This window comes from Nannobrachium achirus (genome assembly GCF_963921795.1).
Source record: "Nannobrachium achirus genome assembly, chromosome: 9".
Taxonomy (NCBI): Eukaryota; Metazoa; Chordata; class Actinopteri; order Myctophiformes; family Myctophidae; genus Nannobrachium; species Nannobrachium achirus.
This window is the reverse complement of record NC_137818.1, coordinates 37602401-37622326: the sequence shown is the minus strand read 5'-3', so window position 1 is coordinate 37622326 and position 19926 is coordinate 37602401. Positions and strand designations below refer to the sequence as shown.

General features: G+C 42.2%; 2 protein-coding genes across 2 annotated transcripts; one reads left to right on the top strand and one right to left on the bottom strand.

Moving 5' to 3' along the window:
- Positions 1 to 245: 245 nt before the first annotated feature.
- dnajc16 (DnaJ (Hsp40) homolog, subfamily C, member 16) lies at positions 246 to 10225 on the bottom strand (the record flags this gene model as incomplete). The annotated part of the gene is made up of 14 exons (XM_080733981.1): positions 246 to 666; positions 1859 to 2029; positions 2323 to 2412; positions 2958 to 3038; positions 3284 to 3360; positions 3492 to 3671; positions 4960 to 5155; positions 5631 to 5761; positions 5956 to 6114; positions 6663 to 6767; positions 7281 to 7465; positions 8019 to 8337; positions 8455 to 8521; positions 10068 to 10225. The coding sequence occupies 14 exons, from the start codon at positions 10223 to 10225 to the stop codon at positions 246 to 248; spliced, it is 2340 nt and encodes a 779-aa protein (XP_080590107.1).
- A 1209-nt stretch (positions 10226 to 11434) lies between these two features.
- On the top strand, positions 11435 to 19337 carry casp9 (caspase 9, apoptosis-related cysteine peptidase). The gene is made up of 11 exons (XM_080732481.1): positions 11435 to 11460; positions 11898 to 12065; positions 13061 to 13271; positions 13492 to 13578; positions 13673 to 13734; positions 13916 to 14092; positions 14378 to 14467; positions 14852 to 14999; positions 17860 to 18048; positions 18681 to 18790; positions 19176 to 19337. The coding sequence occupies exons 2-11, from the start codon at positions 11934 to 11936 to the stop codon at positions 19281 to 19283; spliced, it is 1314 nt and encodes a 437-aa protein (XP_080588607.1). The 5' UTR covers positions 11435 to 11460; positions 11898 to 11933; the 3' UTR covers positions 19284 to 19337.
- The last annotated feature ends 589 nt before the right edge of the window (positions 19338 to 19926 follow it).

Here is a 19926-nt window from a genome sequence, read left to right as displayed (position 1 = left end):
TCATTTATGCTTCGCTGTATGTCGGTGTCACACCGAAAACAATCTGGCTAGCCATCGTCAAAGAAAAGGTCGATCCTTTTCACTTGACTGGAGCTCAGTTGTAACTCGAGCTCAGTTAGGCTGTTCTTGAGAGACTACACCGAAAATAGCAGATTTACAAGCTCACTACGGTGTGAGCTCGTAGATCGGTTATATTCTGTGCATGACAGCAGTATACGAAGTATAAACCAGGCTTAATAGTCTCTCTATTTACTAGACGTGATCTTGTCCAGTCCTGGCCAGGCGGGGATGTAGTAGCGAGCCAGAGTACCTTCCAACAGCCTCTCCATCCACAGCCCCAGGCGGTCCAGCTTGTGGTGGATCTGCAGGGTGGCCATGGCGCGAGATCGGCTGGTCCTGCGCGTCGGCTTCCCCGCTCCGGTGCCCCCTTCATCCTCGGACGACTTGCTGTCCAGGTCCTCCCCGGTGTAGACGGGCTTAAAGAGACAAAGGTACTTTTTGTGTCCGTTGAGTGCCAGAACATAGCCGGTGTAGTCCATCTTGTGGGTTCCCCCCTCGTCCTCATCCGTGTCGATCTGCATGGCGTCCTGGGCGTATTCCAGCAGGGTGTCCATCCACTCGCTGTGCTTGTCAACATTCAGGAAGGAGAAGTGCAACGTTGCGCTCCTACGGATGTAGAATGTGAAACGTACAACTGAACCAATATCAATGAACATGATAGCCTGACAAGCTTTGAATGATCTTATATCATCTACTACTACAATTGGACAGTGTGTGTGTGTGTGTGTGTGTGTGTGTGTGTGTGTGTGCGTGTGCGTGTGCGTGTGCGTGTGCGTGCGCGTGCGTGCGTGCGTGCGTGCGTGCTCGCGTTGTCACAGCAAACAAGTTGTCCAATTGCCTCCAAACTTGGCACAAATATCGTTCATTAGTCTGGCATTTGAAAAGCCTGCTTTTCCCCCTTTCAAATACTTTTGCATACAATTTGAACACTTTACATAAACAGTCCATTACTGACCCAGAGTGTGTCCACTGAGGGGCCTGCCCTACTGCATGCATCTACAGAGGTTTAACAGGGCTGCAATGGAAAGTGAGCTGCTCCAGGTTCCTCTGGGTTCACATCAGCAAGGACCTGAGCTGGACACTGTTGCTAAGGTGGCATGGAATGACTATTTAACTGCTTAGCATGGAAGATGCTCTACTCACGACTACAAGCAATTGCTCTACAGAGGGTAGTTAAAACAGCACAGCTGCCAGCCTGGATACACAAAGTCTGTCACGCTGCCTGGCTTCAACAAAGGGTCAGGGCCAAAAGAATTAATGAGTTGGCATCTACCTGCAGCTGCGTCATGGCCAGTGTTACACTGCCTTCTCCAGGGTAAAGATAACCACCAGTGTGAAGATTTTAAGCAGTGCTCCTGGAAGAAGCTACGCTCCAACATCTGGCTTTGTCCGGTTCCCCAAAAATGTCCCGGCCCTAAAGTAAACTGAAACGTGGCCTACATCTGGCCTAGATGATGGCCTAGATCTTGGCACAAACGGCACAGTGGCTAGTGGGACGCTTGATGAAATTAACTCCTAAACAGCACCACTCACTTAATTCACACTACAGGTGTGATATTTATTGTGGTGATGAAGTTTGAATAACTACTGTAGTTGTTGTTGATTCTTTCAAATAAATGTAATAATAAAATCACATGCAACAAATCCTCTAGTTCAGAAATAAAATTACATGCTGCCTACTACAAGCATGAAATATAAATGATAAATACATATTACGCTTCTTGAAAGCAATGGGGATGGCTCGGAGGGCAGAAGTACTTTGTGCTACACAATACAGCACGTAAGTTGGTATGCTCACCCTGTGAAGGAATAGACCTCTTTGGCGAATTTGCTGAGGAGAATGTTCTTGGAGGCATCTGTTAGGACAAGCACTACATTCATGTGTCCAGGCCTCAGCTTTACCAGGTTGCTGGTGTATGTAATATCCGTCAACTCTGTCACCTCCACAAAATTCTTCTTAGGCGGCCGACTGAGATACATAGAACAAACATAGGGAATTGAAAACATTAGTCCATATTAGGCCTGTGAGAGTGTTCAATCCTTTTATGGAGAGAGAGAGCTTGATGTTTAACCCATTTTGGACTGGAACCTCTTTTGGGGCTTTTACCTTTCAAGACGTGAACCCATTTTGGGTTCTTGTTTCTATGTACAGTACAGTATATAGCAACATGATTCTAAATGGGTTAAACACATAAACAATGGTTGTGTTAGTACTTGAGCATATTATGTACTGTATATACTGTAATATAGATATTGGCTTGCCTTGAAGTGCTACTGGCACCCTGTGACCCATTTTCTGTGTTTGTTGCCTCTTTTGGTTTTGGTTTTGTCGGCTTATCTTCACTTGAGTCACTGAAATCAGAAAGAAAGTGCCAAGCAAGATTTCTGAGTACGTTTTCTCTTAGGTCATGCACTGGAATAGAATTCATTAATAGGGCATAGCAGTGGGTGTGGTTTTCTGGTGACAAAAGAATAATAATAATTCATTAATTTAATGTATTCATTTTTTTTGTTACATAAAAAAAAAAAAGAAAAAAAAAAGATTTTATAAAAATGCAATGATGTTTTCTAAATGATTTCATTAATACATAAAATAAATAAATAAATTCCATGAATTAGAAAACAAATGTTTAGGAAGTATTGAAAATAGCCTATCTACAAGCTCACAACACGGAGCGACGTGTTGTGTGCTTGTAGATCTGCTATTTTCACTAGTTTGGGGGTCCCGGGCAATCGTCAAATTTCTCTTTCGGGTCTTGACCTAAAACGTTTGGGAACCACTGCCCTATAGGATGTCTTGATTTTACTGTCTCGTCTCCATCTTGTTCAAGTGTTTTTTGTGTATTGTGGACTGCATGAAGGTGAGTGTTGAGTGGATCTAAACAAGTAAATCCTACCTGAAAGCCTGGATGACTACAGTTCCAAACAAGATGAACAAGGCAGAGAAGATGAGAGACAGGAGAGGCATCATCTCACGCCTGCAAAAACATCAAGACATGTCTGAGACTCTGAGTACAAGATTCAGTACTCACATCTCAGTGTATACAGTTGTATAATATCGTAGATCACAATCTAATGAAGTTGTTTTTTTTTTCTCCCGAAATTCTACAAGTAAACCTCTGAAAAATAATTTACATTACGATATTTGTGATATGGATTAATTGTACCTAATGATTTTTTTACCGGTATAAATTCATTGAATTAATTCTTAGCTAACACTTACCAGTTATTATGCAGAATGTCATCGATGACTTCAGTAAGGTAGTCATAAGATGCATAGATCCACCGGATTACAAACATCTGTAATGTAATATTTAGTCCGATTAGAACTGGTTGATAGGTAAATGTAAAATTAACTCTGGAGCTGTGAAATAATCAAATTAAGCCTGCCAGACGATGCTCAATATTCCTTAATATCACGAGTAATTTACAGAGGCAAACTCGTTGTTGAGCTCCGGCAGCATAGCATCATAGTTGAGGATGGAAGGGTCCTTCTGGAGTCGCTGCAGCTCTTCCACAAGTCGCTGCCTGTCCTCGTCACTGCCATTCCATGCCGTCACCGGTTTGTACAGTGCCTTCCCTGCAGCATTACGCCTTTCTAGGATTACAACCTGCACACAGACACAAATCCACGCCACAATGCAGTCAGAAAGCATACAAATAGAGCACACGGAAAGGACTCTAGAGTCTAGACACATTTTTTAAAGGAGCATGTCCTCCTAAAATACATTTTTTACATTTTAAAATAAATAAAATAATATATATAATGAAGACAGCCACACCTGCTCTAATCCCAGGTCCCAAATGTATTACTTTATTACATTTTCTATAGGTGCCATACTATCATTTCATTGTATTGAGTGCATAGGCAACTAAAATAGCTGCAGCTATTTTAGCGTCAGTTCAGAAAAAGCTAAGGTATGGCAACATGACTGGTGTCTTGCGCGCGTGCAAGACACCAGTCATGTTGCCATACCTTAGCAACAGGCACGATTACAGTACATTGTATTATTTTCCCCTGTAGCCAAGGTATGGCAGCTGCCATAGCTTGCCATACCCAATTGACGCCTCTGTGTAAAACCGTGTCAAAGTGTCCCTAAGCAAGACACTTAACCCCTAACTGCTCCCAGGGTGCTGTTAAAAATAGTCCACTGCTCCTAATAGTTAGGAAGGGTAAATGCACAGTATGAATTTCAGGCATGTGCAAATGATGTACAAAAACATCCCTACAACAACTTAAGGGGCCGGGGACATAATTATTAGTGTCCCCGGCCCCTTGTTCTAGGTCAGAGAATATTTTGCCAGCAAAGTGAACTAGCCTTTTGTTACACAACAGAAAAGTGAAGCTTTTGGTCCTGCTACACTTGACATTACAATATAAAATATAAATGGTAAGACGAAATTCATTCCCCAGTGGACTCACGTCAGTGCAACCACACTTACAAATTCCCAAAATTGCACCTTTCTAGTTAATATTATTTATTATTATGAACAAAAGACTTCTTGAGAACAAAGGTTCAAGTTTCAAGGATTCAAAAAGGTTCTGACTAAGTTAATGTACAGTATTATGCATAATACTAATAGCCTATGCATTGAAACAGAAGTAAGCCATTTACCATGAGAGGGAGTGGGTTGTTGGCTGATTTACCACTGTTTCAGGGTTGTGGCACGAGGCGAAACACAGTTATAACTTGCAAGGTTATTTAGTTACAATTATTAATTGTTTCAGTGGGCGAGTCCATGAGCTAACTCAAGGTTGTTGACTGATTTACCACTGTTTTAAGCCAATCAGAATCCAGTATCTGAAAATGTGACCACAAAAAGTGGTAGAACATAGATTATATATGGCAAAGCCCTGGCAACACATAGGGTATGCAGCCGTGGTGGATCAGCATGTACCTGTGGTGGTGGTGGTGGTGATGGTGGCGGGCCATCCGTGTTCTGCATCAAGACATCACACAGTGGCTGCTGGAGCCTCTGGTAGACGTAGGCAAACCTCACCACCTCATTGGTGTTGGTGGAGGCAAACGAGAGGAAGGCCTCGTTTCCAGAAGAAAATGTCTCTTCTTCACCCGTCATTAACAGTACACAGTATCTATAGCACATAGACATGAATCAGATTGGATAAGTAGACACTCAAAATAGGAAACAAGTAATAAGCCTAAAACAGACATTTGTTAATGTGAAACTGTAAATCAAATATTTCCTGGATTCTTATAAGATTTTACATTCTGTAAATGTCTTAGATGTCAGGGCTTCTCTAGACAAAAATAATTGTGTTGCTTTATTAATCAATCTGACAGAGGCATTCAATACAGTTGACCACCATGTTCTGTTTATCCTAAGAGTAATATCGGTAGTCTGCTGTGCTTTGTGTTGTCCTTTTATGTCTATCCCCTACTTGTCCACTTCATTCTGCAAAAGAGACCCAGGTCTCAATGTTTATACTGATTTGATAATCATATATCATTATATATTATTATAATTATAATAATGCATGCATGCAGGCACACACACATGCATGTACACACACACTATATTCGCTTTAGGGGACAAAAAAGAAAGCATACTTCCTGCGTCGATGGAACTGTTTGACAGGGCAGACCTCATCAAATAGCTTCTGATTCACCAGCCGTGGAACAAGAAGAAATTTGTTGTTTGATATGAACTCATCAATAATTTGCTTTTTCATTCCCTTGGCCTGTGGAGAACAAAATGTAATTTATTTTAGAATAAAATGCAATAATTAGAGATAATAATAATAATTGGAAATGTGAAAAGAACTTTACAGAAACACACATCAATATGATACCTATATTGTTACAGTATTTAGACGTATTATTAAATCAATTATTAAAGGTGAAAAGTCCTCCTTCTGTCCTGTAGTTTTCTAACCTGTATAATGTCAGCTGGCTTGTCTGTGTTCTCCTTGAAGACCAGCATGGTGGGTGCATATGTGTTGATGTTGAACTGTTTCAGCAGATTAACCGTTTCCGAAAGACCCTGGTCCACATAGCCAAACTGCAGGTAGTCTTTATAGGCAAATGCTGTCAACTATGGAAAAGGATCAAATAAATGTTCACAACAAAATACTTTTCTCCCCTATGAGAGTGTAATCCCCATTCCACCAATGCTTTTCAATGGGAAGGGGGTGGTTTCATGTCAGTAGAGGATTTCTGCAAACAAAACGCTCCATTCTCATTGAAATGCATTGGCGAAATGGGGATTCCACTCTCATAGAGTCATAGGTACTTTGGTGTGGCTTCAGCCAAACACAATATTTCTATATTGCAGTATTGATACTTTTACTTATAGTAATATATTGTTACTGTCGGGCAGAAACCTTGTATCTCCAAGTTTCAAATTTGTAAGTTTTTTCCCTGCTTCATCATACAAGGCCATCGCACAAAGGTAGTGAAAACAGCAGATCTACAAGCACACAACGCCTCGCGGTGCGAGGTGTTGTGTGCTTGTAGATCGGCTGTTTTCACTCGTTTAAATAATTTTTAAGATGATAAATGCAAAACGAAGAATTTTGGACATACAAGGTTTCCACCAGACAACGACAATATGTGAGTACTTTTTCCACCACAGGAACCTACTTTGTACAGCAGAGGAACTACAGGCACTTGGTCGAAGAGAAGCACATGAGGCTTGTTGAGCTCATGCCAGCTTTTCAAGAACTGGAGATCATTCCTGTCTGTGACCTGAAACACAGTTGACAGATATTACATAAATGCTCCATGCATTTGTTGATTAATGCAAGAATGCGATAGGAAGAGAATTTGTGAAAAACCTTCCCCTATGTGGTTCCTCCAAACATTTTAGCTTGTGCCCAAAAGAGAAATTAGACATTTGCCCGGGACCCAAACTAGTGAAAACACTTCTTCTTTAAACATTTGTGGAATTTCTTAGATTTCTACACAAAATTACTGAAAAGAATCATTGAATTTCACTTTTAATTCATGATGCTTTTTTGGGAAGGTTTTAAAAATGTTTTGAAAATAATAATCAAAAACCAAAATGTAGGAAACAAAAAATAAAGGGACCCATAAAAATGTGTCTGCAACCCACAAATGGGTTCCAACCCAGTGTTTGGGAACCAGTGCCCTATGATATTCAATGTTCAATTATGTCGTGTAAAGAAGAAATCACTTTATATTATTGTTATAGTACTAGTGTATCATAATGAACACAAGTACTTTGTTGTTTGTCAATACCTTCTCAACCAGCCTCTGGGGAAGGAGGTCTTCAACAAACTGCCTCAGGTGCTCCTTAGCCAAAGCGTAATGGAAAAATGTCACTTTGCCATTAATAACCCCAAGTATTGATGGTGTGCGGTGAGCACCAAGGTGATTGGCTAGTCGTCTTTCATTGCCTACATCCACCACGCCAATCCCCACTCCTGTCAATCAGACACACATACACACGCACACGCACACACACACACACACACACACACACACACACACACACACACACACACACACACGCACACGCACACACAAACCATTAATGGCACAGATGTCCACCTTCATATACAGCCAAGTGAATAGTATAAGTCAGTGGTTCCAAACTCTGGTCCAGGTTTTCTCTCCTACCACAAAGATAATTACATTCACCTGTGTTCTTCTACTTGCTGTCAGCCTGGTTACTTTGCTTTTTCAAACCTGACTAAAAGAAGTGGATGAAGTTGCATCTTCCAGTGCGGAAGTCCCACTCGTTAACTGCTGGATGCCCCATGTTTCTATACGACACCGCTATGCTATTGCAGTTGTGCCATTGGCACCATTGTTTGTTTGTTTTTCCCCGAACCCTCAAGCAAAGTTACCAGACCGGGTCCCAGTTTAGTCTGCTCAGAGGTAAAGTAGAACACTGAAATCCATTAAATTACAGCGGTACTAGCAGTGCCTTAAGGCCAGAGTATAACCATTAGTAGTGATTATTTCAGTCTTTACCTAGTGTCTCCATCTCCTGCACCACCTCCTTCCAGACAGGCTCGATGTGGATGCAACTGAAGCACCAGTCCGAGGTGATCTTGATCAGGTATGGTCTCTTGAAGCTGTCGGGCACCACATCGTTGACATACTGGTTGAAGTGTAGCGTGTATTTGCTGTCAGCAAAGTCCCTGCTGTTCTTGTTGTTGTAGGGAAAGTTAAAGAAGGACTCGTCAAAGTAAAAGTTGTCATGGCGATGGCTGTAGTGACCGTATGGCTGGGTGTCGTCAGTCTGTCCATATCGGTCAAAGTTGGCACGTTTCTCTTCGTTGGATAGGATCTAGATATTTGGGAAGAATGGGATCATAAAGACCTTATAACCTGTTTCACACAAGACTGAAGACCATCGTGTCAGTCTACTACAAAGCAAAAAGAAAACTAGAAAGGAAAGTCTAACCTCATAAGATTTGGTGATCTTGATGAACATGTCTTCTGCATCTGGGTTTTTGTTTTTGTCAGGATGCCTTTGAGGGTTAGGGATGGGGGGAGGGTGATAGGACAGTCTCCATTAAAGTTATACCATGTAACTTTTTTTATAAAACAAATCTTAAAATGGTCTAGCTAGCTGTTAAATCGCTAAAGTTTTAGAACCCCCACTCCGTTATTTTCAGCTTCTAAAGCCTTCTCTTTATATGTTTTCTATGATCCCTGCCCGGGACCGGTTTTCGCGGAAAAATTGCGTCATCACACTACCGGCCAATCACAGCGAGGGTTATACACTGCCGGCCAATCACAACGCAGAACATACACTGCCGGGCTCTCTGGTGGGTTTAGGAAACACGCCTTCAGGAAGTACACTGCAGTGTTTACACTAGAGGAGTCTAGCATGTAACTCCCCAACCGCTGCTCGTAGAAGGACACGGGAGACCTCATTGAAAGCGTCTCGGCGTGGCGAGGCGGACGCGGTGGTCTGACGGCCCGGTCCGCGAGCGAAAAACGGACGAAAAAAGCAAACGCGACCGCGGTTTGCTATACTGCTACAGACCACCAGTTGAGCAACTTACACAGTATAGCTTTAACATAGTGTAGGTTTAGTTATTAACTAATGGCTATTTCGCTTCCCGTGTAAGAATATTGGCTCCATGTAACACAGTGGTTCCCAAACTTTTTAGCTTGTTATTTTGTTTTCTAATTCATGTTATTTTTTTTTTAATATAATAATTGAAAAGACTCAGACCTACAAAGGCGACAGGTGTTTCGAGGAACAGACCAAAGAAAGGTCTGGTGAACTGAAAAATCGAACCTCTGTTCGAAGTGGAGCTGTGTGTGTGTGTGTGTGTGTGTGTGTGTGTGTGTGTGTGTGTGTGTGTGTGTATTGCAGTTGATGCTCAGGGCAGGCTAGACTCAACAGCACCTCTCTGGTCACCCAGGGTTACTACATACAGGCTACATACAGACCCACAGACCCACCCACATACCCACATACCTACACACACGGCCACGTATAGGGGAGCTTGTGTTCCACACAGCTCCAAAAAGTGTTTATTATTGGGAAAGCAATATAACATTTAGGTCTTTTTGACCTTCATCTTTTACATTAAGATAGCCTGATGAAGGTCTAAAAGACCGAAACGTTGTTGATTCCACAATAATAAACACTTGCATTAGAAGACAGTGTGGCGAGAGGTTTTTTCTTTTTCCCACAAATGGGTCCCGACCCAGTGTTTGGGAATCAGTGAAGTAACATATTTCAAAGGTTCTGGATTTGTTTCTATACACTAATTTACTCAGTTTCAGAAAAGGTTCTCAGAAGAACCCAGAAATGTCAGCCCTGAATCCTGATTTCGAGGTAACCCTGGATTTTTCTTTTTTTTTCTACTTTTTTTTTTTACAAGCTCACAGCGTGTTGCCTCGTGACATTTTGTGAGCTTGTATGTAGATTGTTTATTTTCACTTTCACTTCAGGGATGGTTCTGGTTTTACAGGTTTTAAAGTTTCAATTATGGAAGGTATGGGTTATCCATCATAATGGAGAAGAGCCATATGGTTACTGTAAAGGGAAATAGGTACCACTCTTTAGCAAGTCTCTTGTAGACTTTCTTGATCTCAGCTTGGCTTGCACTTCTGGTTACTCCAAGGATTTTGTAGGGGTCCGCCTCATGTGCTCCATAGACTGATCCTGCCAGGAGTACCAAGAGGACCACCATACAAGCCAATGGCAAAGACATCCTAAATCGTACCATAATCGTCATTCGTCACCTAATAATGTAAAGCATAATGCAAGGTTAGTGTCATTTTGGGGCATTTTGACAATAGCCCCCACTGATTTCTCTGAGTATGCTTGCAAATCTAAAACAACCTCTGCACTTGGCCTTAGATCAAGACTATAATAGATGTAATAGATAATTATTCAAATGTAAAAATCGATCAAATACATCTGATAGTCTTGATCCAAGAAGACTCTACACTGTACTCTGCATTATGATACAAATATTGCCAACATATTGCCATATGTTGGCAATAATGATTGCCAATACAAATGTGACAATCTTAACCTTTATCAATTAAAAGCGAAATCGGAGACCAAAATCAGCAAACCAGCCAAATAAAACAACAAATGAGCAAACAAAAATACATAATTATTAGCGTTATCCAGACAGCAACACGCTTGTTAGAATGATTATCTGCTAGCTTGGGGGGAAAAACAAAACATGCATGCATTTTCCCCCCACACAAGTTAGCAATAGCTATAGCTTTATCAAGGCCATAATTATGCTTGTATATTCAATCACCTCAAACAAATAGGTTCAACCGATTCTACGCCACATGTTTAACGTCATGACTGCTCCGAATGATGCCTGTCAGCACGGAAAAGAGCGCAGGTTGCAACGGGTGTGATGTGTAACAACAGCATCTCGCAGGTCCGGACCTGATGCTGTGACAGGGAGGAGAGGATAGGAGGGGACTGGACTGAACAGCTCAGGGGAGGGAGAGGGAGGGGAAGAAGGCGAAAAGAATGCTGGGAGTTTGAGTGTTTCATTCATATCTATGGTTTCATTCGCTCTGACGTGAACGAGGGTATGTTTAGATGTATCAGTATCTTCACTTAACCTCGCGTTACCAGGCTTTACGTCTTCACCTTACGCTATGGACCAGACCAGGTCAAGCGGCTTGTATGCCGAAACCAGAGCAGAAACGTCACTGAGTGAGAAACACTCGGCGCATACTGAAAAGGCTGCTAGGTAAAGAAGGAGTTCTCCTTAACGCTATCGTTAAGGAGAACTAGCTGCATGCATACGGCAGGCGGGGATACTAACATCACGCACGCACGCCCAACCCAGGATACTGTCATTGTAGTCTTTACATTCAACCAATCAAAGCCACCGGTGATGTAAACAAGGAAATGTAGAATGCAACTGCAATCGGAACGAGGAAACTAGATGCAAGTGACAAGTCTCTACAAGTAAGTTGCTTCATAAAGAATAAAGAATAATAATACATTTCCTTGATAAGGCATCCATGTCATTAAGTAGATTACATATTGCATTGACTGTCTTTCTTGTATATTGTTTGTCTGTCTTGTATATTCTTTGTTCCATTGTCAGTTTGTCACCAATGGAAACGCTTAGGGATTTTGTGTTCTTTTTTTAGAGAACCATTGTATAAGCGTATGTCATTATTGCAAACTGTTAAAGTATTCAATCAATCAAAAACACCATAGATGTATTTTATAGAGTCTGACTCTTACTTTCTTATCTAATATGAAAGCAAAAGTCAGACTTGATCAAATTCATAAATGATAGTCTTGATCCAAGGCCAGTTGGTTGTGATTGTGAAACAGGTAAAGCAGTGACTCTTGATCATCAACATCAACCTACCCGTTTCTTTCTGTTTTCACAGGGTGTTTCTTGTTTCACATCTTCATTATTCTTAAAAATGGAAGAAATGCATAAGAAGATTCTCCAGCGTAATAGGACCAATCTTGTGAGAGATTTAAAGCCATCGGATCTCTATGATCGACTTCTTGAAAAAGGAGTTTTCACCCAAGACATGATTGATGAGATAAAGGTAGATGGCAGTCCTAGAATGGCTGGTGTCCAATACATGTCATGTTGTATTCCATGAAAACACAGCCATAGAACACTCAATGCATTTTCGTGGAGGGATCCATCTCGCGCAATTGTAATTTGAAGTGCTCCATGTGTACTGTTAAATGTTCACTAAATCCTTTCGGAAACCTGTATACCTTTTTTTTGTATTGAAACGGATTGGCTACTCTTGTCATCTACAGTAGTCATAATTCATATCCCTTTGAAAGTTCAGGCAGAAAAGGTTTCTAGTAAAATATCTCCACTTTTCCACAAGATTCACATTCTTTGCAGGCGACAGGGTTGTATTGACACTTGAATATATCATGTACACTTCCTTCAGTGAACTCATATGGGACACAGACATAAAATTGACAGGTGCATTGCAGTCGATGCAGAGTAATTAGACACACACACCTTTATGTCTCTCGGGAACCAGTGGGGCAACCCATACTATAATTGTGTTGAGATAGCTCTGAATAGGCTAGGCCTACATATTTATTGTTTCATTAGGCCAGGGGTCTTCTAACGTTTTCAGGCCAAGGACCCCTTAGTTGAGAGAGACATGAAGAGACATGGACCCTCTCTACATATAATTGTATAAATGTGTGATTCAGATTTTGATTGATTTCATAGATGGATTCATAAATTCGTTTGACAGCACTGTCATCAGTCTGTTAGATTTGTGTTGATGTTTTTTTTTAACCACTTAAATCGCTGTTACTTACTAAACGTCGCTTTTTCACTTTGTACTGTTCTGCTCTTTTTTTTACCTATTTGCCAAAATAGCCAATCTATTTGGCTAAAGTTCTCCTCAGAATTGGGATGTGAGGGTTCAAGTTGTTAATCTAAAAGAATGATCCTCCTGTCACACAAAGATTTGGCGGCCCACCTGTAGTAACTCTGAGGTCCCGGACCCCCTGTTGAAGACCCCTGCTGTAGGCGTTGTAATATGTCATTCTATCCTCTTATCAGAGCTCAGGGACTAGACGGGACCAGGCCAGACAGTTGGCCGTGGATTTGGAGACCCGTGGGAGTCGGGCATTTCCATTATTCCTGGAGTGTCTTCAGGAGACAGGTCAGCAGAATTTGGCAGAGCTCCTACTGAACGGTCAGGCACCAACCCAGCCTCTACCTCCACCACGCACCCATGTTGTCCGTCCTGTGGTCCAGCCTCTTCCAGTTGGTGAGTGTATGGTGCCATGGTATATTAATTACTACACAGAGTTGTACTGTATACTACTACTACTAATAATAATAATGTTCTTCATTTATCCAAGTGAGATCACAATTTCTTCTCCAAAAGGAAAACCGCTGAAGAACGTTAATTTAGAGAGACAAATCTTTTTTTTTTTATGCCCAATTAAGGACTTATATGATAAACAAATGTCTTTTTTCATTAACAGTCTGTCCAATGGATGTTAATGACAAGTGCATAAAAGAAACAGTCTCTCTCCATCCAATACAGAGGCCCCCCACTACTCCCACTCCATGTAAGATGACACAATATGATCTAACAAAGGTTTTTGAAAAGAATGGGTTTGGGGTTTTGAGTATTTAATACTTAAAATAATGTATTTATCACAGCACCTGAGGGGGAGTATGTAAGACCAAGGCCACCAGCGAGAACAAGACGTGACAGTATTCAGGTAAACACATAATTGCTCTCAACCACCAAGAGAAAGACACATAGATTACTCTAGCAGCAGGGTGCAAGTTCTTCATTGTGGCACACGTACTACTGTGAAGTTGTCATTTATTTCATCTCACGTCACATATTTACAGCACAACTTGTTCTAACACTTCCCTTAATCTCTATGCTAACCTCAGAGCTATAAAATGGATGCCAGGCCATGCGGACACTGCCTCATCATAAACAATGTGGAGTTTGATCCCCAGTGTGACCTGCGTAACCGCACAGGGTCCAACATAGATGCTGCCAAGCTGGAGACACGGTTCAAGGCCCTCAACTTTATTGTTGAAGTTAAGACGAACCTGAAGTATAAAGTGAGGATCATATTTTCTGCTGACAAATCCCTCTTGACCGGTTAATAAATAGTTACATACATATAAAGGCCTTACAAGGATACAAGCATTGTATTGAAAATACCTTTTAATAGTCGGGATAATGCAAGAAAATGTTTTATTCTTGCTATGCATTAGCCAAATTATTAAAGGTGTTTTAATTCTTCTACAAGAGTGCCTTGGTCTCTTCGCTTTTTTGCATATATAAAGATGATCCGATGTTTGTTAAAATAATAATAATAATTACAATTTTGCTCCACATTTCAGCAAATAAGACATGAGCTGTCTGCTTTATCAAAGAAAGACCATTCACAGTCTGACTGTTGTGTGGTTATCATGCTGTCCCATGGGACAGAGGTAAGATGTGCTGTATTTTTCACCAATAAATTAATGTAGCATATAATACATACATAATCTTTGCTCACCCTCCTGTCAAAACCTGAGATGTAATGATGAAGGTGTGTGGTATTTAATTATTACTATGATATTTATAAAATCAAATTCCCCTTGTTTCCTAACTTGTATGTAAAAGCCAGAGGTAATATGCTTTTCAAATTCTGTACCTGTGATTGCGCCTCAGAGAGCGCCTCAGAGAGCGCCTCAGAAAGCATAACTATTATTTGGTTGTTAATTAAGTGACGCCTACAGACTTGCTGATCAGTCTTGCATTTTTCTTCTGTTTGCAACCAGTGGCACAACTTCTTGTGATTTGTGGTTTGAAATACACATGTATGTTTGTAGGTGAAACACAACCGCTTCCCTGGGGCAGTGCATGGTGTGGATGGACCCGCTGTTCCTGTTCAGCTGATCACAAACTACCTCAATGGCCAGCACTGTCCGTCCTTACAGGGCAAACCCAAACTTTTCTTTATACAGGCCTGTGGAGGAGGTAACTAACATGGAAGATTTTGAGTAGAAACATACTACTAGCTTCCTTACACTTCATTATAGTTTGAAAATCTTCTTGCAGAGTGTAAGCTTGAGAGATGTAAGCCAACATGCTAAACGCTAAACATCATTGTGCGCATGTGCGGTTACATTATTGTTACGTTTTAATGCATTTAATCTCTGATTTATTTGAAAGTATTTATGTTAAATGTTCCCTGAATAAATTATTGATTTACCTCAAGAAATGATTGATTTACCAACAAAATGTGTTTACGAATATCTCAAGATTTATTAATCGCACAATGATGTTTAGCAAAGTGTGGTAGCATGGGGTTCTTTGATCAAAATGCTGTCTTATTCCTTTACAAAAACACAAATTAAGCTATTTGCCATACAAACCAATTACATCACAGTAAAAAATGCCTCATGGAAATGATGGTATCCAAGCAAAATCCAGATTGTTACTCTACTTAAAGCTATACTGTGTAAGATGCTCAACTAGTGGTCATTAGCCCTATAGCAAACCGCGGTCGCGTCCGCGTCTTTCGGCCGTTTTTCGTACCTTCACACCCCTGCGTCTGCCTCCACCTCGCCGAGAGCTATCTTTAGAGGGGTCCCTGGTTCCTGTGCGTTCAGGCATTCCGGAGAAACGGACTCCTTCACCCTGCCTGGTAGGCGAGATTACCTTTTGAGTATAGAGACACACAGGCGACTACAAATATGGCGACCCCACTTCAAGATGCGCTGTGATTGGCCGGCAGTGTATAACCCTCGCTGTGATTGGCCGGTAGTGTGATGACGTAATTTTGCCGGGAAATCCCGCCCCTGTCACGGCTAAGTAGAAAACATATAAAGAGAAGGCTTCAGAAGCTGAAAATAACGGAGTGGGGGTTCTAAAACTTTAGCGATTTAACAGTTAGGACAATTTTAAGATTTGTTTTATAAAAAAAGTTAGATGGTATAACTTTAAGCTGAATAGTACCTGACTGGATTTTAAAGGTAGAGTATAGACAACATTCAACCACTAGATGTCACACTCCACTCCACAAGTCCACATCACAACACAATGGTCCAGTTAATCCACTATACAGTATATCCTTAAGTTTAAAGAACACATTATAACCTATATATACTATACACTGCCAGTCAAAGGTTTGGACACAGCTACCAGTCAAAAGTTTGGACACAGCTTCTCATTCAATGTGTTGTGTCAATGTGTCAAATGTTGAAATATCTAAAAAAAAGAACAATAAATATATTGTTTAAAAGAACTTTTGACTGGTAGCTGTGTCCAAACTTTTGACTGGTAATGAGTGTAATCCCTATATATAGTGTGTGTGTGTGTGTGTGTGTGTGTGTGTGTGTGTGTGTGTGTGTGTGTGTGTGTGTGTGTGTGTGTGTGTGTGTGTGTGTGTGTGTGTGTGTGTGTGTGTGTGTGTGTGTGTGTGTGTGTGTGTGTGTGTGTGTGTGTGTGTGTGTGTGTGTGTGTGTGCGCGCGCGTGCGTGCGCGCCTGTGCTTACTGTATGTATATGTCATAGTATATTAGAGAAACAGCACATTCGAGACGCGGAGCACTCGTGGTGCGGCACGGGGCGGAGCAAGCGGTCGCCACAACAACGTATTCCAGGCGGTGCGCCGCTCTATTGTCCACGACACTGCGAGCGGCTACCGAAGCCCCCCTGTATCCACGAAGCCCAAACGAGTTACGAGGCCCCCCTGGGTCCACGAAGCCCCAAGCGGCGCGAAGGCCAGCGGACCTTGGTCCTGCTCTTCGCCCCCGAGCGCACGCGCGCGCGCCTGTGCTTACTGTATGTATATGTCATAGTATATTAGAGAAACAGCACATTCGAGACGCGGAGCACTCGTGGTGCGGCACGGGGCGGAGCAAGCGGTCGCCACAACAACGTATTCCAGGCGGTGCGCCGCTCTATTGTCCACGACACTGCGAGCGGCTACCGAAGCCCCCCTGTATCCACGAAGCCCAAACGAGTTACGAGGCCCCCCTGGGTCCACGAAGCCCCAAGCGGCGCGAAGGCCAGCGGACCTTGGTCCTGCTCTTCGCCCCCGAGCGCCGCAGGCGCGAGTGGCCGCGAAGAGCGGGCCAGGGCCGCGCGAGTTACGAAGCCGTGGTGAATGCAATCGTTATATTTGTGGTGCGGCACGGGGCGGAGCAAGCGGTCGCCACAACAACGTATTCCAGGCGGTGCGCCGCTCTATTGTCCACGACACTGCGAGCGGCTACCGAAGCCCCCCTGTATCCACGAAGCCCAAACGAGTTACGAGGCCCCCCTGGGTCCACGAAGCCCCAAGCGGCGCGAAGGCCAGCGGACCTTGGTCCTGCTCTTCGCCCCCGAGCGCCGCAGGCGCGAGTGGCCGCGAAGAGCGGGCCAGGGCCGCGCGGCCGGCGGAGCGCCGCGCGAGTTACGAAGCCGTGGTGAATGCAATCGTTATATTTATGCCCAGGCCGTAAGGCCTGGGCAAGCGCACGTTAAACGCCCTGTCCAAGTGACTACAATGGAGCTAATGGCTAGGCTAGGCTAGGCTAGGCTAGGCTAGGCTAGTAAATAAAGAGTAAACACTTCCGGTCTGCGGCGAGTTCAAAGCGTGACGTAACTCTCTTATCCAGTGGCTGACGTCGCCATCTGGTGGTGATTAGTGTGTGGTGAACGTCAAAACGAGTGCTCCTTGACAACTTTTACTGGTTTCTTGAACATACTGTAACATATATATATATATACTGTATATAAATAGAGTGAAATAACATGCAACATCTGACACACCTAGGGTTTATTTTACAAGCAGTGCTTTAGAATGGGTCTCATTTGGGAAGTTGGATTTTAACTTTAATGATGTCTTCTAGGTGAAAAAGATACAGGCTTTGAGGTGTCGCCCGATGAAGCAAGGCCATCCATCGGTGGAGCAGATGACCAGACAGATGCTATCCCCATGTCCTCCAGCAGTGACTCTCTGAGCATGTCTGACGAAACAGACGCCAGAGCCACACTGCCCACACCTAGCGACATTCTGGTGTCCTACTCAACCTCCCCTGGTGTGTGTGTATGTGTGTGTGACGATAAGAGTTTTGTGCCAGTTTTGTGGGTGTACGTGGGTTTTTGGGGAAATCTTTGCCGTCAGGCAGAAACATTGTATCTCCATATTTAAACTTTTTACCGTAATTGCTGGACTATAAGCCGCACCAGCAAAGTTTAGAACGAAAAACAAATGTGTACATATACAGGCCGCACTTGACTAAGCCGCTGGTGTTAGAGCGCCCCTGGTGGCCATTAGCTGTGAAATCGATAGATTAGCTGCATCGTTGTATAGGCCCCAGGGTTCAAAACATGGGAAAAAGGTTGCAGCTTATAGTCCGGCAATTATGGGTTTATATTTTTGCAAATGAATGCCCTACTTCACCATACAAGAGTGTTGCACAAAAGTAGTGAAAATAGTTAGATAGATCTACAAGCTTGTTGATTTTAAACTCTAATTGCTTGTTTATCGGCTATAATAAATGCTTTTAAAAGAATAATAAAAAAGGAACGGTTTTAGACATCCGACAGTAACGATATGCATAGGGCACATGTACTACAGAATGACATCACAATCTTTAATAATGTAAGAGTAGGTTGTATACAGAAGAACTGACCTGCTAATGCGCCTCTCACTGTGTGACATCAACAGGTTATGTGTCTTGGAGGGATACTCAGGCAGGCTCCTGGTACGTAGAAATGCTGGATCGCATACTTGAGGAAAATGCTGCTACTGATGATCTGGTCACATTGTTGATGATGGTGAGGTTTTCTGCTTTTACATGCAACATCTCATATTAAGTTTTAGTTTTACAATGATGTTATGCTTTTTTTGTTGTTCCCTCCTACTATTAATGTTTCTTTAAATTGGGTGGAAGTTTGTATATGCTGTAGGCCTACATCTCTGAGGCATGAAATCAGGGTCTTGTTAGGGGGCCAAGCTCGTAGCACGTAGGCACCCTCTATCTACTATCCCTGAGCACTCAGCTATTGTATATTGCATTTTATTTATTGCTGGGCCCCCATAATTGCTGCTTGCAGCTATATCTTTTTTAGTTTTTATTTACTATTTACTACTATAGTGGTTTCTAATTCCCACATTGTATTTTTGTTGACATGTCTGATCGGTGACTATGCTTGTTTTCAGGTTAACAATGAAGTCTCCCAAAACTCTGCCTTGGGCCTCTACAAGCAAATGCCGGGTTCTTTTAACTTTCTCCGCAAACTTCTGTACTTTCAAACTCAGCCACAGTGACTTAACCCCTAATTGCTCCCCGAGCGCCATAGAATGGCTGCTCACTGCTCCTAGTTGTTATAGGATGGGACATACAGTATACATCTACAGTGACAAGAAAATACCCCAAGGAGTGGGGATTATTCTATTCTATTTTTTGGGAAAACGTAAGGTAGGGTAAGTGATTCCAGATCTAATTTTGTGTTTTTATACTTCTTGTTTGCAGGGTAAATCTATCCACATCAATATGGTGTCATTTGGAATTTTGGATATTGTAAAAACCATTGATTTTTCTTTTTACCACAGAGATATTTTGGAAAGGGAAATGTTTACTACAAAAATATATAGATTTTGATGTGTTAACTATTCTATGCCCGGAATCAGAATTTATTTTATTTGTATTTCAAGGTATGTTTGTCTCGCACATTGAACGACGCTATACATGTTTTTAATATTTACATTTCCATGTACAACAGTAGACAATAAATCCAAACAGTGATACTGTTACGGACATTTTTGCTCTACATTCTTCTCTTTCAGATCTGTTCTGTAAACAGATCTTTCAAACTATGTGTGTCTGGGGAGGATTGTTGAAGATCTGGCAGAGAAAACGTGAATTGCTATGACAGTAGATGGCCTAATAGAGCCACATTTTCCACTGACT